At 49.0% G+C, this 22,393-nt stretch overlaps 1 protein-coding gene across 1 annotated transcript; it reads right to left on the reverse strand.

Moving 5' to 3' along the window:
* Nucleotides 1-17,532: 17,532 nt before the first annotated feature.
* LOC125508582 (cationic amino acid transporter 6, chloroplastic-like) lies at nucleotides 17,533-22,147 on the reverse strand. The gene is made up of 5 exons (XM_048673334.1): nucleotides 21,621-22,147; nucleotides 20,555-20,777; nucleotides 19,583-19,931; nucleotides 18,780-19,011; nucleotides 17,533-18,388 (listed from the first exon to the last, which is right to left on the reverse strand). Exons 1-5 carry the CDS (start codon nucleotides 22,039-22,041, stop codon nucleotides 17,814-17,816), a joined length of 1,800 nt encoding a protein of 599 aa, XP_048529291.1. The 5' UTR covers nucleotides 22,042-22,147; the 3' UTR covers nucleotides 17,533-17,813.
* Nucleotides 22,148-22,393: the final 246 nt, after the last annotated feature.

Raw genomic sequence — 22,393 nt, forward strand, 5'->3', positions numbered from 1 at the left:
CGACATGACGTACGAAGATGCCTGGAAGGTGCTATTCAAGGGCGCCGAGGCTCCCGCATCCGCTTCCGAGGACCGCGGATACAGCTCGCAGTGTCACGCTAGCGAGGTAAGCTATCTTCACCTTTTACAGGATGTTAAGCTTTTTTCATAGTTTGACTCTATGCGGGATCTAAACTCCCTTACCTTTGACAGGCTTGGCGGGCGATATCCGGACCGATTAATTGTCCAGCTCCGCTGCCCAAAGACCCAGCCCCGGCTCTACTAGTGAAGCTGATGGTTCCGGCGCCTTATGTGGTGCCGGAGAAGAAGGCCAAGAAGAAGAAGACCACGGGGACTCGAAAGAGTGCCCGTAATGTGGTGGTGTCGGACTCGTCATCCGACGAGTCCGAGACGCCCTCTTCCCGTGAAAACGAGGAGGAGGAAGAAGAAAACTCTCCCCCCCCCAGCGGAGGGAGGAGAGGAGAGGAAGGCCGCCCCAACGGGGGAGGCCGAGGGGTCTAGGAAAAGGAAGACCCCTCCGCCGGACTACTCCCCCGACGCCGAAGAGGGCGAAAGGAGTGGCCAAACAGGGCCAAGCGTCCGGCGAAATCATAAGTTCGGATATCAGAGTGACTCATGATGTTCCTTTGTTGCACAGCTTTCCCTAATGTCGAACATAATTATGCAGCCCGCCCCGGGCCGAATTCAACGAATCATCGGGCGGCTCCCTGGACTCATCGGACGTGAACTCAGTTCCGCCCGCTGTCTCCCCCCGCACTGTAGACGACGCCGAAGTGGCGTCACGACAAGCTCCGGAGCAGGAGGAGGTGGTCCCGGAGGAGCCGCAAGGCAACCTCCCAGACTCCAGGGGTGAAGGGGATAAGGCCCCCCAGGGCTCCAAGTTTGGCTTTGTGCCGGACACCGCGCCGGAATCTTCCATAGTTCCAGACCGCGGTAGGCGAACTCCTTCCAAGAGGAGCAAGCCTTCTGAGCCGGCGGCCTCCGTCCAACCGGAGGTGCCAGACAATCTGCTGGAGGTGCTTGACGGCGCCTCCATCGACGAGGGGCACCGTACTATTATGAGTACGGTGATCCAGAAGGTTCGGTCCGCCAAGAGCGGACTGACTGAAGCTTGCGCTAGCCTTCTAACAGGCTTCGAGGTAAGTAAACATATGTAAAAATATTACCGCATAGACAGTAGCCCCTGATGCTCTGTTTGGCGTTCGGAAAGAAAAGCCGAATAGAGGATCTATTAAATATCACAGGAGTCTAACAAAAAAGAGTCAATATGCGTATGCAGGCTTCGCTGCTATCCACCGCCGCACTGACTGCGGAGGTGGGTGTCCTGAAGCAGGACCTCGAGCAGACCGAGCAAGAGCTCGGCCTTGCCAAGCGGCGGCTCGAGGAGAAAGAAGGTAAGAAATACCTTACAGAAAAAGTGCCTATAAAAAGGCGTGATTGCAAAAAAGATAACAGGATTGTACTGCTTATTGTAGGGGCCACGACTGAAGTGGCGACCCTTAAGCAGGCGCTGTCTGAGGCCGAAAAGAAAACGGCCGCGGAGCGCACCGAGCGAGACAGACTTGGGGCTCAGGTCGGCGAGGTGCAGCAAGAGCTTCAGGCTCTCATGAAAAAATATGAGAGTTTGGAGCTTGAGTCAAAGGCGCAAGCCTCCGAGCTCGCGACGGCCCTTGAGACTGCCAAGTCTGCCAAGGCCGAAGCCCAAAAGGCCCTCCGAGAGTTGGAGGAGATGAGGAAGATAGCAGCGGGTAAGGCATTCTTTATGCAAAGCAGAAATATAAAGGTAAACTACTTGTTACTTACCCGAATCCGGAGCTCTCCAGGGGCATTCGCAGATCTTCCCCGCAGCGTATCCGACGCCGCCGCATTCTACCGAGCTGAAGAGGGCAGTTCGACGGAGAAGGTGTTCTAGTCTCAGTATTCTGAGGCCGGACACCCTGTGCCCTTGAGCGACCAGCTGAAACAGTTGGTCGAGCTCCACAAGGCGGCTGAACAGGCCATGAAGGGCTTCATAGTTCGGCTGTGGCCCAAAGAGGCCCTGCCTGGGAGCTATTTCGGGCTGGTGCGGCGGCTGGTGGAGGCCTGTCCGAGGCTCAAGGTCGTCAAGCGCTCCGTCTGCATTGAAGGTGCCCGTCAGGCCCTTGCCCGTGCAAAGGTGCACTGGGGTAAGCTGGACGGTGAGAAGCTTGTGAAGGATGGACCGCCGCCGGGGAAGGAGCATCGCAAGCCCGAGAACTATTACAAGGATGTTCTTGCAGGTGCCCGCCTTGTGGCGGATGAATGTACCAAGGATGTGATTTTTGAATGAACTCGCTCGTGTTTATCCTGTGCGCTGAAAACTTGTTCATATGCGCTAAGCAATGCTTATTGAATTTAAAATATTACTTTCTGTGCGACCGTTTATCAAAAAATTGAGAGATGGCCAGTCGTCGGCTTCTGCCCCCATGCCACTAGTGCTGGGGTGTTCGGGATAAACCTGAGCGCTCTTTTTCCCATAGTTGGGTCCTTCGAGGGAGGCGCTCAGCACAACGAACCAGGCAATCGGACTATAATGCTTGAACACTCTCACTTAGCCATAGAACTCTATAATTTTAAATTTCGGCGAAGCCCCTAGTTCGGAAGACCGAGTTCGGGGCACTATCCACACCTTGGCCAGACAAAGCCAGCTCCTCGCTCGAAGCGGCATAAGTCTTTAGGGACTCGAAAAACCTCTCGAACAGCGACCGGTCTCTCGCCTTATCATGACAGTCAGTTTTAGCTTTCTCCACTGAGGTGCTTAACCCAGCTGAACCGGGGCACAATCGCAGTGGTTCTCCTAGTGCTACCTTAGCTGATATAGCGGAACGTAAGGCACCAAAACATAGGAGCCGGGCAAACCCAACTATTGACCCAAATCATGATTCGGAGCCGATGCATATAGTGCTATAAGTTCGGGGTGCCGCACTTGTGAAAGTGTCCGGACTTCTCACACCATAATGAGGGGTACTGAAGCCCCTGGCATGTTTGCCGTACCATGGTGTACGGGTGCAATCATGTCATTTAATAAACATATATGTGAAAAGAGGATAATGCAAAAAATAGAAAAAAACTATGCATTGTTTATAGAGAGGCTATTTATCAAAGCCGAACGATACAAATAGTGCGATAAGCAAAAAAGATATTGGACTATTTAACATGTCCTGACCAGGGGCAGGCTGCGGAATTGTATTCAAAACAGGTATACTGCTCGTAACAGAGACCACCTGGGAGTTCCATAATGCGGCATGGCTTGTCTGCCTCCTGGATCTTGCATCGTTTGTGCGGCAGTCGAATTGCCGAACAGGTCATCCGAAGTATGGAGTCCTGAAAGTAAGAAAAAAAAGAAGAATCCGGCAGCCCCTAGTACATTTTAAGCCGTATTTTGGGCGTGCCGTTATTGTGCCCCTTCCCCTGTGCCCATGGTATTTCAAGGGTGTAGTTATGTACGCGAGGCACTGGTTTCGCTATGTCGCAAGAGCTGGGGTTGGGGCCGCATTGCTACGCTTGCTCAGAGCGTGCCAGGTGGTCCTACTGTGGGTTACTCCGGGCGCGCTTGGCAGTGTCTGGCTTTTTAATGGCCGGACTGGAGAATTGCCTAAGAAGGCTACCTTGTACTTCCGCTGCGAGAACCGCCATGTGCTCCTCCGTACGAAGGGAGCGTTCGGTGTTTCCGTTGACCGTGATTACTCCTCGAGGGCCTGGCATCTTGAGCTTGAGATATGCGTAGTGCGGCACCGCATTGAACTTTGCAAATGCGGTTCGTCCGAGCAGGGCGTGATAGCCACTGCGAAACGGGATTATATCGAAGATTAACTCTTCGCTTCGGAAATTGTTCGGGGATCCGAAGACCACGTCAAGTGTTACTGAGCCTGTACAGTTGGCTTCTACACCTGGTATAACGCCTTTAAAGGTCGTTTTTGTGGGCTTAATCCTTGAGGGATCTATGCCCATTTTCCGCACTGTATCCTGGTAAAGCAGGTTCAGGCTACTGCCGCCGTCCATGAGGACTCTTGTGAGATGAAATCCGTCGATGATTGGGTCGAGAACCAATGCGGCGAAGCCGCCATGACGGATGCTGGTGGGATGGTCCCTTCGATCAAAAGTGATCGGACAGGAGGACCATGGGTTGAACTTTGGGTCGACTGGCTCCATCGCGTATATGTCTCGTAGCGCACGCTTCCGCTCCCTCTTGGGAATGTGGGTTGCATATATCATGTTCACCGTCCGCACTTGTGGGGGAAAGCCCTTCTGTCCATTGTTGTTCGGCGGCCTGGGCTCCTCCTCGTCATCGCTGTGCAGCCCCTTGTCTTTGTTTTCGGCTCTTAACTTGCCTGCCTGCTTGAACACCCAACAATCCCTGTTAGTGTGATTGGCTGGCCCTTCGGGGGTGCCATGTATCTGGCACAAGCGGTCGAGTATTCAGTCCAAACTGGACGGGCCCTGAGTATTCTTTTTGAATGGCTTTTTTCGCTGACCGGATTTATAGCCTCGGAATCTGGCATTGATTGCCGTGTCTTCATTGCTGTCGCTGCTAACGCGGCGTTTTTGCTTATTCCGACGTGTCCTGCCACTTTTGTCCTTGTTATCCGAATTACCAGGGTTCTTTGATAAGTTGTTACTGCGAGCTAGCCAGATGTCTTCTCCTGCGCAAAAGCGGGTCATAAGTGTCGTGAGGGCTGCCATAGATTTCGGCTTTTCCTGTCCCTGGTGCCGGGCAAGCCACTCGTCGCAGATGTTATGCTTGAAGGCTGCTAGGGCCTCTGGGTCCGGACAGTCGACTATCTGGTTTTTCTTTGTTAGGAACCGTGTCCAGAATTGCCTGGCCAATTCCTCTGGCTGCTGAATTATGTGGCTTAAGTCGTCGGCATCCGGTGGTCGCACGTAAGTGCCCTGGAAGTTGTCGAGTAATGCGGTTTCCAGGTCCTCCCAAGAACCGATTGAGTCTGCTGGCAAGCTGTTAAGCCAATGCCGGGCCGGTCCTTTAAGTTTGAGCGGGAGGTATTTGATGGCGTGTAGGTCATCGTCGCGTGCCATGTGGATGTGAAGGAGATAATCCTCGATCCATACCGCCGGATCTGTTGTGCCATCGTATGATTCGATGTTTATGGGTTTGAAACCCTCTGGGATTTTATGATCCATTACTTCATTCGTGAAGCATAGCGGGTGTGCGGCGCCTCTGTACTGGGCTATATCACGATGCAGCTCGGAAGAGCTATGTCTGTTGTGTTCGGCCCGGCCGGATTTGTTGTATCCGGAGTGAAGATCATCGTCACGTGCCGTAGGGCGCTTGCACGATCCATAGATCGATCTTGTTTGTCTTGCCTTATCCTCCAATACGTCTCACAGGTCTGGCGCATTTTCCCGTGCCTTAGTTGAGCGGCGTTGGGGCATGGCTTGGGTGGAGGGCCAAGAGGCCTCTCTGTCGCGGCCACGAGGTGGCCGGTCTGCCATGCCGTGCGCTAGTGATGTAGGTGCTTCCTCCTCTGATCGGGGTAGCGTCCTGCGCTTTGGGTAACTCTTGGAGGGGTGTTCGAGTTCATACTCTTCGGCCGCAAGGACTTCAGTCCATCTGTCAGCTAGCAAATTTTGGTCAGCTCTAAGCCGTTGCTGCTTTTTCTTGAGGCTGCTTGCTGTGGCTAAAAGCCTGCGTTCAAAATGCTCTTGTTCGGCGGGGTCTGATGGTATGACGAATTCGTCGTCATCGAGGCTTGCCTCGTCTTCGGAGGGAGGCATACAGTTATCATCCTCGACCTCTCGGTCTGCCGCTCTCTCATGAGGGCTGGCTTCTCCATCTTCCTGTGCCGAATCTTGCTGGGGCGGGTGTTCTTCGGCGCTATCGGGGTAGTATTATCTCCCGTGCCGGAATCACCGTTTTTGCTTTGGCGGGATTTAGAGCGGCGCCGCTGACGCCGGCGCTTTGGCTGTTTCTTGGAGGTGTCATCCCCCGCTGTTCCATCGTCATCTCCATCTTTTGGAGTATCCACCATATATATGTCATATGACGAGGTGGCCTTCCAGCGCCCTACAGGTGCTGGTTCCTGTTCGTCTCCTATATCGTCGTCCATACCGTCGATGTCTTCGGAGCCGAAGTCAAGCATGTCGGTTAAATCGTCGACAGTGGCTACCAAGTGGGTGGTGGGTGGGCTTTGAATTTCTTCATCGTCCGTATCCCATCCTCGCTGACCGCAGTTCGGCCAGGGCTCTCCTGATAAAGAGAGAGACTTGAGAGAATTCAGGATATCGCCAAAAGGCGAGTGCTGAAAGATGTCCGCGGCGGTGAACTCCATTATTGGCGCCCAATCGGATTCGATCGGCCGGGGCGCGGGGGGTTCGGAGTCCGGGGAGGAGTCCGGATCCTCGGAGTCACGGGTCATGCAGAGTGCGGGGCTGGCGCTCGGCTCGATCGCCTTTGAGGTCGCAGCCCCCGAGGTGACGTCCAACCGCTCATCCTCGCTTGGCGCAATAGGCTCCGAGTTAGAGGTCGGAACCGGTGCGTGTGCGGCCTCCAGGAAACTGTCCGGAGGCAGAGCTAGATCATGCCCCTCGAGATAGTGCGGCGCGCTTGGCCGTGGCTCGAACCCGTCGAAGATCAAGTCTCCGCGGATGTCAGCCGTGTAGTTTAAGCTTCCAAACCTGACTTGATGGCCAGGGGCGTAGCTTTCGATCTGCTCCAAGTGGCCAAGCGAATTGGCCCGCAGTGCGAAGCCGCCGAAGACGAAGATCTGGCCAGGGAGAAAAGTCTCACCCTGGACCTCATCGTTGCTGATGATCAAGGGAGCCATCAGGCCTAAAGGCGACGACACAGAGGAACTCTCAATGAAAGCACCAATGTCGGTGTCAAAACCGGCGGATCTCGGGTAGGGGGTCCCGAACTGTGCGTCAAGGCCGGGTGGTAACAGGAGACAAGGGACACGACGTTTTTACCCAGGTTCGGGCCCTCTCGATGGAGGTAATACCCTACTCCTACTTGATTAATATTGATGATATGGGTAGTACAAGAGTAGATCTACCACAAGATCAAGGAGGCTAAACCCTAGAAGCTAGCCTATGGTATGATTGTTGTATATGGAGTTGATGTCCTACGGACTACAATCCTCCAGTTTATATAGACACCGGATAGGGTTAGGGTTACACAGAGTCGGTTACAATGGTAGGAGATCTTGAATATCCGCATCGCCAAGCTTGCCTTCCATGCCAAGGAAAGTCCCATCCGGACACGGGACGAAGTCTTCAATCTTGTATCTTCGTAGTCCTGGAGTCCGGCTGAAGGTATAGTCCGGCTACCCGAACACCCCCTAATCTAGGACTCCCTCAAAGATCTTTATCGGTCAAATTGCATAACGATATATGTTGTTCCCTTTGTCATAGGTATGTTACTTGCCTGAGATTCGATCGTCGGTATCTCAATACCTAGTTCAATCTCGTTACCGGCAAGTCTCTTTACTCGTTCCGTAATGCTACATCCCGTAACTAACTCATTAGCTACATTGCTTGCAAGGCTTATTGTGATGTACATTACCGAGAGGGCCAGAGATACCTCTCCAACAATAGGAGTGACAAATCCTAATCTTGATCCATGCCAACTCAACAAACACCAACGGAGACACCTGTAGAGCACCTTTATAATCACCCAATTACGTTGTGACGTTTGGTAGCACACAAAGTGTCCTCCGGTATTCAGGAGTTGCATGATCTCATAGTCATAGGAACATGTATAGTTATGGAGAAAGCAATAGCAACAACTAAACGATCATCGTGCTAAGCTAACAGATGGGTCAAGTCAATCACATCATTCTCTAATGATGTGATCCCATTAATCAAATGACAATTCATGTCTATGGTTAGGAAACATAACCATCATTGATTCAATGAGCTAGTGAAGTAGAGGCAAACTAGTGACACTCTGTTTGTCTATGTATTCACACATGTACCAAGTTTCCGGTTAATACAAGTCTAGCATGAATAATAAACATTTATCATGATATAAGGAAATATAAATAACAACTTTATTATTGCCTCTATGGCATATTTCCTTCAGTCTCCCACTTGCACTAGAATCAATAATCTAGTTTACATCGTCATGTGATTTAACACCAATAGTTCACATCTTTATGTGATTAGTTCACATTTCCATGTGACTAACACCCAAAGGGTTTACTAGAGTCAATGATCTAGTTCACATCGCTATGTGATTAACACCCAAAGAGTGATCATGTTTTTCTTGTGAGAGAAATTTAGTCAACGGGTCTGCCACATTCAGAGCCGTATGTATTTTGCAAATTTTCTATGTCTACAATGCTTTGCTCGGAGCTACTCTAGCTAATTGCTCGCACTTTTGATATGCATCCAGATCAAGACTTAGAGTCATCCCGATCAGTGTCAAAGCTTGCATCGACGTAACTCTTTACGACAAACTCTTTGTCACCTCCATAACTAAGAAACATTTCCTTACTCCACTAAGGATATTTTTTGACCGTTCTCCAGTGATCCACTCCTGGATCACTATTGTACCCTCTTGCCAAACTTATGGTGAGGTACACAATAGATCTGGTACACAGCATAGCATACTTTATAGAACCTATGATTGAGGCATAGGAATGACTTCTCATTCTCTTTATATTTTCTGCCGTGGTAGGGTTTTGAGTCTTTACTCAACTTCACACCTTACAACACAGGCAAGAACTCCTTCTTTAACTTTTCCATTTTGAACTACTTCAAAATCTTGTCAAGGTATGTACTTCATTGAAAATATATCAAGCGTCTTGATCTATCTCTATAGATCTTGATGCTCAATATTTAAGTAGCTTCATCGAGGTCTTTCTTTGAAAAACTCTTTTCAAACACTCCTTCATGCTTTCCAGAAAATTCTACATTATTTCTGATCAACAATATGGCATTCACATATACTTATCAGAAATGTTGTAGTGCTCCCACTCACTTTCTTGTAAATACAGGCTTCACCGCAAGTTTGTATAAAACCATATGCTTTGATCACTTTATCAAAGTATATCTTCCAACTCCGAGATGCTTGCACCTGTCCATAGATGGATCGCTGGAGCTTGCACACTTTGTTAGCACCTTTAGGATTGACAAAACCTTCTTGTTGCATCATATACAACTCTTCTTTAATAAATCCATTAAGGAATGCAATTTTTACATCCATTTGCCAAATTTCATAAAACGTGGCAATTGCTAACATGATTCGACGGACTTGAGCATCGCTACGAGTGAGAAAATCTCATCATAGTCAACATCTTGAACTTGTCGAAAAACTTTTGCGACAATTCGAGCTTTGTAGATAGTAACACTACTATCAGTGTCTGTCTTCCTCTTGAAAATCCATTTATTCTTAATGGCTCACCAATCAATGGGTAAGTCAATCAAAGTCCATACTTTGTTCTAATACATGGATCTCATCTCAGATTTCATGGCTTCAAGCCATTTCGTGAATCTGGGCTCATCATTGCTTCCTCATAGTCCGTAGGTTCATCATGGTCAAGTAACATGACCAACAGAATAGGATTACCGTACCACTCTGATGCGGAATGTATTCCGGTTGACCTACGAGGTTCGGTAGTAACTTGATCTGAAGTTTCATGATCATCATCATTAACTTCCTCACTAATTGTTGTAGGAATCACTAGAACTGATTTCTGTGATGAACTACTTTCCAATTCAGGAGAAGGTACAATTACCTCATCAATTTTTACATTCCTCCCGATCACTTCTTTTGAGAGAAACTTCTTCTCTAGAAAGGATCCATTCTTAGCAATGAATATCTTGCCTCCGGATCTGTGATAGAAGGTGTACCCAATAGTTTCCTTTGGGTATCCTATGAAGACGCATTTCTCCGATTTGGGTTCGAGCTTATCAGGTTGAAACTTTTTCACATAAGCTTCATAGCCCCAAACTTTAAGAAACGATAGCTTAGGTTTCTTGCTAAACCACAGTTCATATGGTGTCGTCTCAACGGATTTACATGGTGCCCTATTTAACGTGAATACAGTTGTCTCTAGTGCATAACCCCAAAACGATAGTGATAAATCGGTAAGAGACATAATAGACTGCACTATATCTAATAAAGTACGGTTATGACGTTTGGACACACCATTACACTGTGGTGTTCCAGGTGGCGTGAGTTGCGAAACTATTCCGCATTGTTTCAAATGAAGACCAAACTCGTAACTCAAATATTCTCCTCCATGATCAGATCGCAGAAACTTTATTTTCTTGTTATGATGATTTTCCACTTCACTCTGAGATTCTTTGAACTTTTCAAATGTTTTAGACTTATGTTTCATCAAGTAGATATACCCATATCTGCTCAAATCATCTGTGAAGATCAGAAAATAATGATACCCTCCGCGAGCCTCAACACTCATCGGATTGCATACATCAGTATGTATTACTTCCAATAAGTCAGTTGCTTGCCCCATTGTTTCGGAGAACGGAGGTTTAGTCATCTTGCCCACGAGGCATGGTTTGCAAGCATCAAAGGATTCATAATCAAGTGATTCCAAAAGCCCATCAGCATGGAGTTTGTTCATGCGCTTTACACCAATATGACCTAAACGATAGTGCCACATATAAGTTACACTATCATTATTAACTTTGCATCTTTTGGCTTCAATATTATGAATATGTGTATTACTACGATCGAGATTCAATAAACCATTCACCTTGGGTGTATGACCTCAGAAGGTTTTATTCATGTAAACAGAATAACAATTGTCCTTGACTTAAATGAATAACCCTATTGCAATAAACATGATCCAATCATATTATGCTCTACGCAAACACCAAATAACATTTATTTTAGGTTCAACACTAATCCCGAAGGTAAAGGGAGTGTGCGATGGTGATCTTATCAACCTTGGAATCACTTCCAACTCACATCATCACCTCACCCTTAACTAGTCTCAATTTATTTTGCAACTCCCATTTCGAGTTACTACTCTTAGTAACTGAACCAATATCAAATACTGAGGTGTTGTTATAAACACTAGTAAAGTACACATCAATAACATGTATATCAAATATATACTTGTGTTCACTTCGCCATCCTTCTTATCCGCCAAGTATCTAGGGCAGTTCCACTTCCAGTGACCATTTCCTTTGCAGTAGAAGCACTCAGTTCCAGGCTTGGGTCTAGCTTTGAGATTCTTCATGGGAGTGGCAACTTGCTTGCCATTCTTCTTGAAGTTCCCTTTCTTTCCCTTGCCCTTTACTTAAAACTAGTGGTCTTGTCAACCATCAACACTTGATGCTTTTCTTTATTTCTACCTTCGCTGATTTCAGCATCGCAAAGAGCTTGGGAATTACTTTCGTCATCCCTTGCATATTATAGTTCATCAAGAAGTTCTAGTAACTTGGTGATAGTGACTAGAGAACTCTCTCAATCACTATTTTATTTGGAAGATTAACACCCACTTGATTCAAGCAATTGTAGTACCCAGACAATCTGAGCACATGCTCACTGGTTGAGCTATTCTCCTCCATCTTGTAGGCAAAACACTTTATCAGAGGTCTCATACCTCTCAACTCGGGCATGAGTCTGAAATACAAATTTCAGCTCTTGGAACATCTTATATGCTTTGTGGCGTTCAAAATGTTTTTGAAGTCCCGGTTCTAAGCCGTAAAGTATGGTGCACTAAACTATCAAGTAGTCATCATACCGAGCTTTGCCAAACGTTCATAACGTCTGTATCTGCTCCTGCAAAAGGTCCGTCACCTAGCGGTGCATCAAGGACATAATTCTTCTATGCAGCAATGAGGATAATCCTCAGATCACGGACCTAGTCCGCATCATTGCTACTATCATCTTTCAACATAGTTTTTTCTAGGAACATATCAAAAATAAATGGGGAGCTACATCACGTTCTATTGATCTACAACATAGTTATGCAAATACTATGAGGACTAAGTTCATGATAAATTAAAGTTCAATTAATCATATTACTTAAGAACTCCCACTTAGATAGATATCCCTCTAGTCATCTAAATGATCATGTGATCCAAATCAACTAAACCACGTCCGATCATCACGTAAGATGGAGTAGTTTTCAATGGTGAACATCACTATGTTGATCATATCTACTATATGATTCACGCTCAACCTTTCGGTCTCAAGTGTTCCGAGGACATATATGCATATGCAAGGCTCGTCAAGTTTAACCTGAGTATTCCGTGTGTGCAAAATTGGCTTGCACCCGTTGTATGTGAATATAGAGCTTATCACACCCGATCATCACCTGGTGTCTCGGCACGATGAACTGTCGCAATGGTTCGTACTCAGGGGGAACACTTATACCTTGAAATTTAGTGAGAGATCATCTTATAATGCTACCGCCGAACTAAGCAAAATAAGATGCATAAAATATAAACATCACATGCAATCAAAATATGTGACATGTTATGGCCATCATCATCTTGTGCCTTTGATCTCCATCTCCAAAGTACCGTCATGATCTCCATCGTCATCGGCATGGCACCATGATCTCCATCATCTTGATCTCTATCAACGTGTCATCACATGGTCGTCTCGCCAACTATTGCTTTTGCAATTATTGTTGTCGCATAGCGATAAAGTAAAGCAATTATATCACGCTTGCATCTTATGCAATAAAGAGACAACCATAAGGCTTCTGCCAGTTGCCGATAACTTCAACAAAACATGATCATCTCATACAATAAAATTTACCATCATGTCTTGACCATATCACATCACAACATGCCCTGCAAAAACAAGTTAGACGTCCTCTGCTTTGTTGTTGCAAGTTTTACGTGGCTGCTATGGGCTGAGCAAGAACCGTTCTTACCTACGCATCAAAAACCACAACACGGTATAGTGATTGCTTTTTGATCTTTAGAAAGAACCATGTTCATTGAATCTAATTCAACTAAAGTTGGAGAAACTGACACCCACCAGCCACCTGTGTGCGAAGCACGTCGGTAGAACTAGTCTCGCCTAAGCGTATGCGTAATGTCGGTCTGGGCCGCTTCATCCAACAATACCGCCGAATCAAGAAACAACTAGTGATGGCAAGAAATATGTATATACCCACGCCCACAACTCCTTTGTGTTCTACTCGTGCATATAACATATACGCATAAACCTGGCTCTGATACCACTGTTGGGGAACGTAGTAATTTCAAAAAAATTCCTACGCACACGCAAGATCATGGTGATGCATATCAACGAGAGGGGAGAGTATCGTCTACGTACCCTCGTAGACCGTAAGCGGAAGCATTATGACAACGCGGTTGATGTAGTCGTACGTCTTCACGATCGACCGATCTAGCACCGAAGGTACGTCACCTCCGCGATCTGCACACGTTCGGCTCGGTGACATCCCGCGAACTCACGATCAAGTAGAGCTTCGAGGGAGAGCTTTGTCAGCACGACGGCGTGATGATGGTAATGATGTTGCTACCGGAACAGGGCTTCGCCTAAGCACCGCTACGATATAATCGAGGTGGATTATGGTGGAGGGAGGCACCGCACACGGCTAAAAGATCAATGATCAACTTGTGTGTCTATGGGGTGCCCCCTTCTCCCCCTATATAAAGGAGTGGAGGAGGGGGAGGGGGCCGGCCTCCTAGGCTCGCCCCAAGGGGAGTCCTACTCCCACCGGGAGTAGGATTCCCCCCGTTTGCCTTGTTGGATTTAGGAGAGAAGGAAGGAGGAGGGAGGAGGAAGGAAAGGGGGGCCGGCCCCCCTCCCAATTCGGATTAGGCTTGGGGGGCGAGCCCCCTCCTTTGCTCCTTTCCCCTCTCTCCCACTAAGGCCCAATAAGGCCCATATACCTCCCGGGGGGTTCCGGTAACCTCCTGGTGCTCTGGTATACTCTCATTTTCACCCAGCTTCCAATATATCGATCTTTACGTGTCGACCATTTCGAGACTCCTCGTCATGTCTGTGATCAAATCCGGGACTCCGAACTACCTTTGGTACATCAAAACACATAAACTCGCAATACCGATCGTCACCGAACGTTAAGCACGCGGACCCTACGGGTTCGAGAACTATGTAGAAATGACCGAGACATGTCTTCGGTCAATAACCAATAGAGGAACCTAGATGCTCATATTGGTTCCTACATATTCTATGAAGATCTTTATCGGTCAAACCGCATAACGATATACGTTGTTCTCTTTGTCATCGGTATGTTACTTGCCCGAGATTCGATCGTCGATATCTCAATACCTAGTTCAATCTCGTTACCGGCAAGTCTCTTTACTCATTCCGTAATGCTACATCCTGTAACTAACTCATTAGCTACATTGCTTGCAAGGCTTATTATGATGTACATTACCGAGAGGGCCCAGAGATACCTCTCCGACAATCGGAGTGACAAATCCTAATCTTAATCCATGCCAACTCAACAAACACCATCGGAGACACCTGTAGAGCACCTTTATAATCACCCAATTACGTTGTGACGTTTGGTAGCACACAAAGTGTTCCTCCGATATTCGGGAGTTGCATGATCTCATAGTCATGGGAACATGTGTAGTTATGGAGAAAGCAATAGCAACAAACTAAACGATCATCGTGCTAAGCTAACGGATGTGTCAAGTCAATCACATCATTCTCTAATGATGTGATCCTGTTAATCAAATGACAACTCATGTCTATGATTAGGAAACATAACCATCATTGATTCAACGAGCTAGTCAAGTAGAGGCAAATTAGTGACACTCTGTTTGTCAATATATTCACACATGTACTAAGTTTCCGGTTAATACAATTCTAGCATGAATAATAAACATTTATCATGATATAAGGAAATATAAATAACAACTTTATTATTGCCTCTAGGGCATATTTCCTTCACATATTTATATGTAGATTCGAGAACCAGTGCAATCATAGTATACAAAATAAACATTAATCATTTCTAGATTTACTTCATCTTCTTGAGAGATCGAGGGGTCAAAATCGCAGGTTAGTGTGGCTCTCTTTTGCGGCCATGGCATGGGCACTATGAACTATCCATAATAAACTCACTATAGAAGAAAGATTCTGAATTGTAACGTTGTTTACATATTCAAATGATTTCTATGTTTTCAGCAACGTTGTCCTCTAGGGAAGAGGAAGGATCGGGACGCAGCCTGCTCGGTGCTTCGCAAGATCAAGAACATCCACGCCTCTAACAAAAGCACTTCTTCCTGATGTGTTTAGCTTTCTATTTTGACTATTGGTAATGTTTCTACTTATCATTTGCTCTGTAATAAGTATCTCTCACTTGGTTTTGGTTGGAAGACTATTTTGCCTTTATTTGCTTTATTAGTTTACTAGTAGAAGAGCTCTTGCGTTGCAACGGGAGAAAATATATCACATCTATCTAACCCAGTAATTATGAATCAAGACCCCAATAGGATCATGTTCTTTATTTCAACATGACATCGCATATGTGTTGCCGCTTGTCCTCCGACCCATTCTCGCCTACGATTATCTTAGTGCTTACAGAACCACAATGCTTTTGAATATGGTCAATTCTAAGGCGTCTCTCTCTCTCTCTGTGTGCGCGCACGCATTATGATGATCTTTTTCTTGTTATGTTTTGCCAAGTCATGCATGCGTGATTATCGATGGTTTCTTTCGTCTCCAATATTGTTTATCGAGGTGTTCATTTGCAATCTAGATTGACGCCGGTACGAATGAAATACGAATCGTGTGCTATTGATTAAGGTTGCACTCTAAATAGCATTTTTAAAATATTTAAGAGGTAAAATAACATTATATTCAGATTCTACATGTTTTTCTAATTGATTTTCATCTATAACATGTCAAAATTGGAATTAGGGTTTAAAAGATATGGATATTTAAAAAATGTTCTAGATGGACTGCGGGTTGATTAACCAAAAAATTTAGGGGTTTTCTTTTAATTTTTGTCACTTAAAGGTGGGTAGCGTGTTAATTGCCATAAAACACAGGGTGTTTTGGTAAAAAAAAAGCAAAAAAAAGGTTTATTTTGTCACGTAAAAGTGGACTGTGGGTTAATTACTAGAGATTGTAGGATGTTTTTTTTGTAAAAACAAAATTTGATTCAATTTGTCACTTAAAGGTGGACTGCAGGTTGATTCTTTCAAATGTGATTTTCTGTAAAACCGCATGACGGACGGGAAGAAGCATTAATCTGTTTAGTAGGTCAAAAATAGATCATTAATCCGTTTAGTAGGTAAAAAATAGATTAAGCCGGGCACCTTTTATCAAAGTAAACAAGATATTGTAAAACCCACGGACAGACGAAAGAATTTACCAAGACCGACGCGGTACATTTTCCCACCCTCCCGCGTCGCCCCCGCAAGGCTACGGGGAGGAACCCTACCGCGCCGCCGCCAACTCCTTTCCCCGCCCCCTCCTTCCTCGCCGGCACCGGCAAGGCCTCCTCGTTCCCCCTCTAACGGCCTTGGCGCGGGCCGACGCGGCTGGATCAGGGTGCCTCGCTGTCCCAGGGCGCTGCGGCGCGGCTGCGTGGTGATGGCGCTGCGCGTGGCGGTGGCGCGACAGGCTGGGCGTCGGAGGGCGTGCTAGTGCGTGGAGTGGCGGGGGCGGCGAGCGCTTGGTGCGAGCGTTCATGGCGGCGGTTGCGACGAGGCAGGGCGTCGGTGGTGGGGTCCGGTGTGGCCTGGGCCGGCTCCTTGCTTGGCGCAGTGGTGGTGCAGGTCACGGGCGACAAGGATCTGCGGGCGGCCGCCCCTGCCCTGGTTCGGGTTGGTGGGGGGTGGCGGTGCAGTAGTGGTGGCTGTGGGGCGTGTTGGTCGAGTCTGCGTCGGAACCTTCCAGGTCTGGCGCGCGGACATCGGCGGACGGCGCGAGGAGGCATCTCCGATGAGCTTCCTTGGATGCGGTTGCGAGTTGATTTGGTCGCCCTCGTCAGCGGGCACGCGGCTGCCGATGGCCTCGCGGAGATGTGTGTCAGCTACCATGGTGGGGCGCCATGGGGGTGCTCGCGGGAGAGCTTGGTAGGAGGGATAGGTGGCCTCAATGCGGTCGTGCCACCTATCGCCGGCACGATTTGCTGATTCGGATGCGTCCGCTCCTCCTTCTCCCCCTTTCCTCGTGTTCGGCGGGGAGCTTGGTTGGAGGGATGGGTGTCTCGATGCGGTCGCGCCACCTATCGACGGCACGGTTTGCTAGTCCAAATCCGTCTGCTCCCCTTTCTCCCCCTTTCCTCGGTCGCGGTCGGGTTGGCGCAGGTTCGCCGGTGGGGTGTTAGCGCCGGGGTATACCACTTGTCCAGTCCTTTGACTGGCCCACGCTGGCGGTGGCCGTTGCCGCCATACCCTTTCTGAAGGCTCCGTTGTGGCATTCCCACTCTTGTCGTCTTGCTGGTCTGGCTTCGTTGTGGTCCGGTTCACTTTTCTATTGTTTGTCGGTGTGGTGGTGTGACGGTGTCTGGCATCTTTGCATCTTGTCTTGGGTGTGTGTGTGCGTGTTGTTCGGTATCTCGGATGTATCCAGTGATGATTGTTTTATAATATAAAGTGGGGAAGCCTTTTTTGGGTAAAGAAAACAAATGAAGGAGACAAGCAGTTGCCCTGAAGTATCTTCCAGGAAATTAGAGCATGTACATTTTAGAAGAACTTGTGCTCGCATATGCAAGTTCCAGGTAAAATCTCCTTTGCCCCGATCAGTTTTCACATTTCATTACCTTGTTAGCTCCTTTGTTGTACTCCCAACAGCTACTCGAAATCTAGAACATGACAGAAAATTGTCAAGAAGAAGAAAAACCTAGACGCTCTAGAGCAGCAGTTAACAAGCTCATTCTCTCCACCCTAGCTAGTAGCTACACCCTGCAAGCTTCGTCCTGCACCTTGGCGCCGTCGAGCGTGGCGCTCTCCTCGGCGTCATAGCTCGCGTGCACGCTGTAGAGCACGTAGACGAGCACGGCGGCCGCGGAGAAGAAGCCGAACCGGACGTAGGACGGGCGGTCCAGGGAGCCGAGCAGGAAGACGTTGAGGAACACGGACGCTGCGGGCACCCACGGCATGCCCGGCACGCCCCAAAGCTCGGGCGTGTGCGCCTGGGGCACCAACGCCTGGAACGCGCCGACTGTGGCCACTGCCGCCGCGCCGCACGCCGACAGGAGCCCGACCCTGGTGCGGCCGCCCTCCGGCGCCAGCTTCCACACCAGCGTGAAGGAGAGCGCGATGAGGGAGAAGGCGAGGAGAAATGCGAGGGTCGGCCATGCGCTGGGCTGCCGGTCCCCGGATTCGGTGCTGCTGCCGGTTGCGCCGACGACGTAGCGGCGGTATACGACGGCGTTGGACACCATGTAGAAGACGAAGAGCGTGCCGATGCAGACGAGGTTGAGGAGGATGTCCAGCTCCGTGAAGAGCGCCAGCGCAGCCGTCAAGAGTCCTGCGAGGAGGAACGTCACATTGTCAATACAATACAAAAAAAGTCAAAATGAATGAAGAAAACCAAGGAAAAGTGACATTGTCGTGGTACAAACAATCAGGTTAAAACTTCCTTTGCATGATGCCCGTGTCTACACTCTCTATAATACTATTAGCGTCGCGGGTTGTCCATGGAAACGGCTTCCCAGCCCGGAAAGTCCACAAGGAAAGGCGAGGTTGTCGCTCGCTAGTCGCTAATCGCTTTCGCCCGCCGTTATGATGGTCACGGAAAGGAACCATGACATTGTCGTTGCTGGAGTACTCGGTCGTGAATTCTCCCGAAGAAACCATGGTGCCCGTGACGTTGGTCAAAAGTGAAGGAAACAGTTAGAAGGACGGCGAGCGATACGTACCGAGGAAGGCGGAGGCGTTGACGGGGGTGGCGGTCTTGGGGTGCACCTTGGCGAGCCAGGCGGGCATTACGCCGGAGCGGCCGATGACGCACAGGTACCTGGCCTGCCCCAGCATGGCCACCATGAGCGACGTCAAGATGCCGAGGCTGGCACCGGCCCCGATCACGTTGGACACCCAGCCCCATCCGTCGCTCCCTCTGAAGGCCCCCGAGAAGGGCGCCTCCGTGTCGATCTGAAAACACCACACACAGACACAGTTGAGCTCGAGCCAGCAGTAGCCGGTCAAATACTGTCAGATTCTGTCGCTGATCATGGCATAGCATAGGTTACCAAGAAAGAAAAGAGAATAGGATAAAGGCATAAGAAATTGCGTGCACATAGATCATGCTTTACTACCCTGTGCTGTGCTAGAAAGCGTATTTGGGCCGGCAGTCCTGCGACGGCGACAGCAGATTCATCCCGAAAAACCACATGACCAACATCCCAAAAGGGAACGAGGCAAAGGTAGAAAGGAAAAGCAACAAGAATCGTCTTGCTGCCACTGGCGTCAATCTCCTGTTCTAATACAGCTCCTACTACTATAAGCTATAGCAACCTCATCCACCTTAGGCAATATATTCCCAGAATCATCCTCACCTACACAATCATATCATTCATAGCTGATTCATAGCTGAGATCTCTTCCCTTCTAGTAGGCGGGCGAGACCCAAAAGTAGACTAGGATGAGTAACGAGCATCATCCGTATGCCCATGCTGCCTACATAAGAATCTTAAAAACAAAGAAGATAGATAAATGGTTCTCACCGCGTCGTATGGGAGGAGCATGGACATGGAGGCGGCCATGAGGCAGTAGAGCACGGTGACGATGATGACGGACCCCGAAACGCCGATGGGGATGTCGCGCGCCGGCCGCTCCACCTCTTCAGCCATGGTGGACACGGCGTCGTAGCCGATGTAGCTCAGGTACACCATGGCCGCGCCGCTGAAGACGCCGCCGACGCCGTTGGGGAAGAAACCGCCCGGGTGGGTCGGGTCGGCGGGGTGGGTCAGGTTGCGCGCGTCACCACGCCAGAAGCCCATGACGATGATGAAGAGGATGAAGGCCACGTGCACGGCCGTGAGGACCATGTTCACCTTGGAGCTCTCTTTGGTGCTGCCATCGCATCGCAGACAGGAAAACAGTGTCATACTTGTGCCAGGAATATGTGCTCCTACCATGTTTCTATCCAGGAAAACAAAAAAGAATCTTCTCGGAGTTGTTTGAACTTCACAGGAAACGGAATCAAGCACATGTATGTAGGGGTACTAGAGAATCAAAAGCAGTGGTTCCCTTGTGAGATTCTTTCTTTGCTTCTGGAGAAAAGCTTGTTCAGAAGACATTCGATTGCGAAAGGTGGGAAAAGCTACAGCGGCGAGCGACCGAGAGGACCCTTTTCTGTCTTGCGGAACAAAATCTCGAAAAAAAATAATCTTAATGGCTACAACTAGAGCAAATCGAACCTTATAAAATCTAGCAAAAAGTAAAGTGACATTTGCATCGGCTTTTTTACAAGATTGACTGACACTAGCAACTGACAGGGCGTGGGGTCCAGTTTCAGTCAACGGTCGTGCAAATCACACTCTAGTCAACAGTCATGCAAAACACACAGTACCGAGAGACGCGGCAAGAGACAAGAGAAGGCTGACACTTGCAAGCAAAGCCAAAATGATTTCTTTATCAGGAGTATATTATATTATAATGAAAACAAATACTGGTAGTAGGATGAGTAGTAGTACCTGTAGCAGATGCAGACGGAGATGAGGAGGATGACCCCGACGGCGACGAGGTCGACCTGGTTGAAGCCGTTGGGGAGGCCGGGCACGGCGATCCGCCACTTGCTGGGCGCGTCCACGCCGACCGCCGTGCCCATGTAGGCCGTGAAGCTGCGCGCCACGGCGGCGTTGGAGAAGACGTACTCCATGATGAGGTTCGCCCCAGTCAGGAACGCAGCGAATTCCCCTGCACGCAAACAAACAATCAGCTCTGGCTGCAACCACCGGCGGCGGGGCGGCTGTGAACAAGATCTTTTACCCTGAGATGAGAGAGTTAGCTAGGCCCCATATGCATCTGGGCCAAAAGGCCAAACCAACCGTTTTGGGACGCGAGAAAGCGACCACCCAACATTATTTCCTGGATATGGATGTGTACGTGTGCGTGCGATAAAATTTGTTGGAAGTCGCAATCCCAAATTTTTTTCCCTTTCTTTAATTGCTCCCGTTGGACTCGCGAGTCTCTTCTACTCTGCTAAATCTCAATCCAAATTCAGCTGACAGCGAGACGTGCATACGTAGCACGAACGTACGTACGTGCGTACGTACAAAGGATTTAGGTTTTCTACTGTTGGAACAGCGTCGCAGGTGATCTATCTGAATCTGAATTTTATTTTATCAGCAGGCAGGGCACAGCGACAGCAGCAACAGCGGCATCGTGTTCATGCCGCGACGACGACACCTCTCGCGTACGCATTAAATACGCGCAAAAGGAGCCTGCTTTTTGGGCAACTGGACAATCGCAAGACAAGGGGGAAGCCAAACCGCAAAGTATACACATGAAGGAAGATGTAGTATAGATAGCCATCGGATAGTTAAGGATGGATGCGATTTTTCCCCCCAATATGTGACGTACTCCAATCGCACCAACGGAGCGAGCGAGAGCAAAATACTCATGGGATAAACAAATCTTAGATGGTATGACAAGAAACGAGCAGATTATTATATATAAATTGATGGTTGGTTTAATGGCGTTATTCGGGTCATGATCACGGCATGATTAGGGGGCCGGGGCCGGGGCCAGCGAGCTCACCGAAGGTGACGCGGAGGTAGCTGAAGGCGCCGCCGGCGACGGGCATGTCCACGGCGAACTCCGTGTAGCAGAAGGCGGAGAGCAGCGCGCAGAGGCCGGCAATGGCGTAGGAGACGACGACGCCGGGGCCGGCGTGGAGCCTCGTGGCGCGCCCGGTGGTGACGAACACCCCGGCGCCCACCATGCCGCCGAGGCCGAGCCCCACGAGGTCCGGCCACCGCAGCGCGCGCGCCATCGGAGCCCCCGACCGCGCGCGCACGCGGCTCATCTCTTCCTCCGGCGCCGTCGCCGCGCACGCGCGCCGTGCCAGCCGCCGCGGCGTCTGCGACAGGGCCCGCCCGTACGAGCGCAGGCTCGAGAACGAGCCCCCGTCGGGGCCGCCCTGATCGGAGTCCGGCGTCATCAGTGCGCCCTTGTCCATGGCCGTCAGGATCCGAGTGCCGCTCCAGAAACTGCGCCGGGGCGGCGGGGTGTGGCTTTCGTGAGGGGGGCTGGAGAAGAAACGGAAGATGAGGCGTGGAGAGTGAGGGGTCCGAGAGCCGGTTTATAAAGAGAGAGCCCAGACGAGCGGGAGCGTTTGGACGCGGAGTAGCATTTTTTTTTTCTTATATAAAAATAATAAGAGAAGTCTGCTGATGAAATATGAAAATATTACTGTGGTAGAAAGTAGATACCCCTCCCTTCACAAATATAAGAAGTTTTGGATATTATAATATAAAATACATACGAATTGAAATGAGTGAACTAACACACTAAAAAGTGCCCACATACAT

The sequence above is a fragment of the Triticum urartu genome, chromosome 5 (genome assembly GCF_003073215.2).
Source record: "Triticum urartu cultivar G1812 chromosome 5, Tu2.1, whole genome shotgun sequence".
Classification (NCBI taxonomy): Eukaryota; Viridiplantae; Streptophyta; class Magnoliopsida; order Poales; family Poaceae; genus Triticum; species Triticum urartu.

Excerpts from the sequence above, each read along its gene's own strand:
- LOC125508582 (XM_048673334.1), bottom strand. The coding sequence starts at position 22,041 with ATGGACAAGGGCGCACTGATGACGCCGGACTCCGATCAGGGCGGCCCC. Across the intron at positions 20,778-21,620 it reads CTACCTCCGCGTCACCTTCG|GGGAATTCGCTGCGTTCCTG; the intron begins GTGAGCTCGCTG and ends GTTTGCGTGCAG. Across the intron at positions 19,932-20,554 it reads TCCGTCTGCATCTGCTACAG|CACCAAAGAGAGCTCCAAGG; the intron begins GTACTACTACTC and ends ATGCGATGGCAG.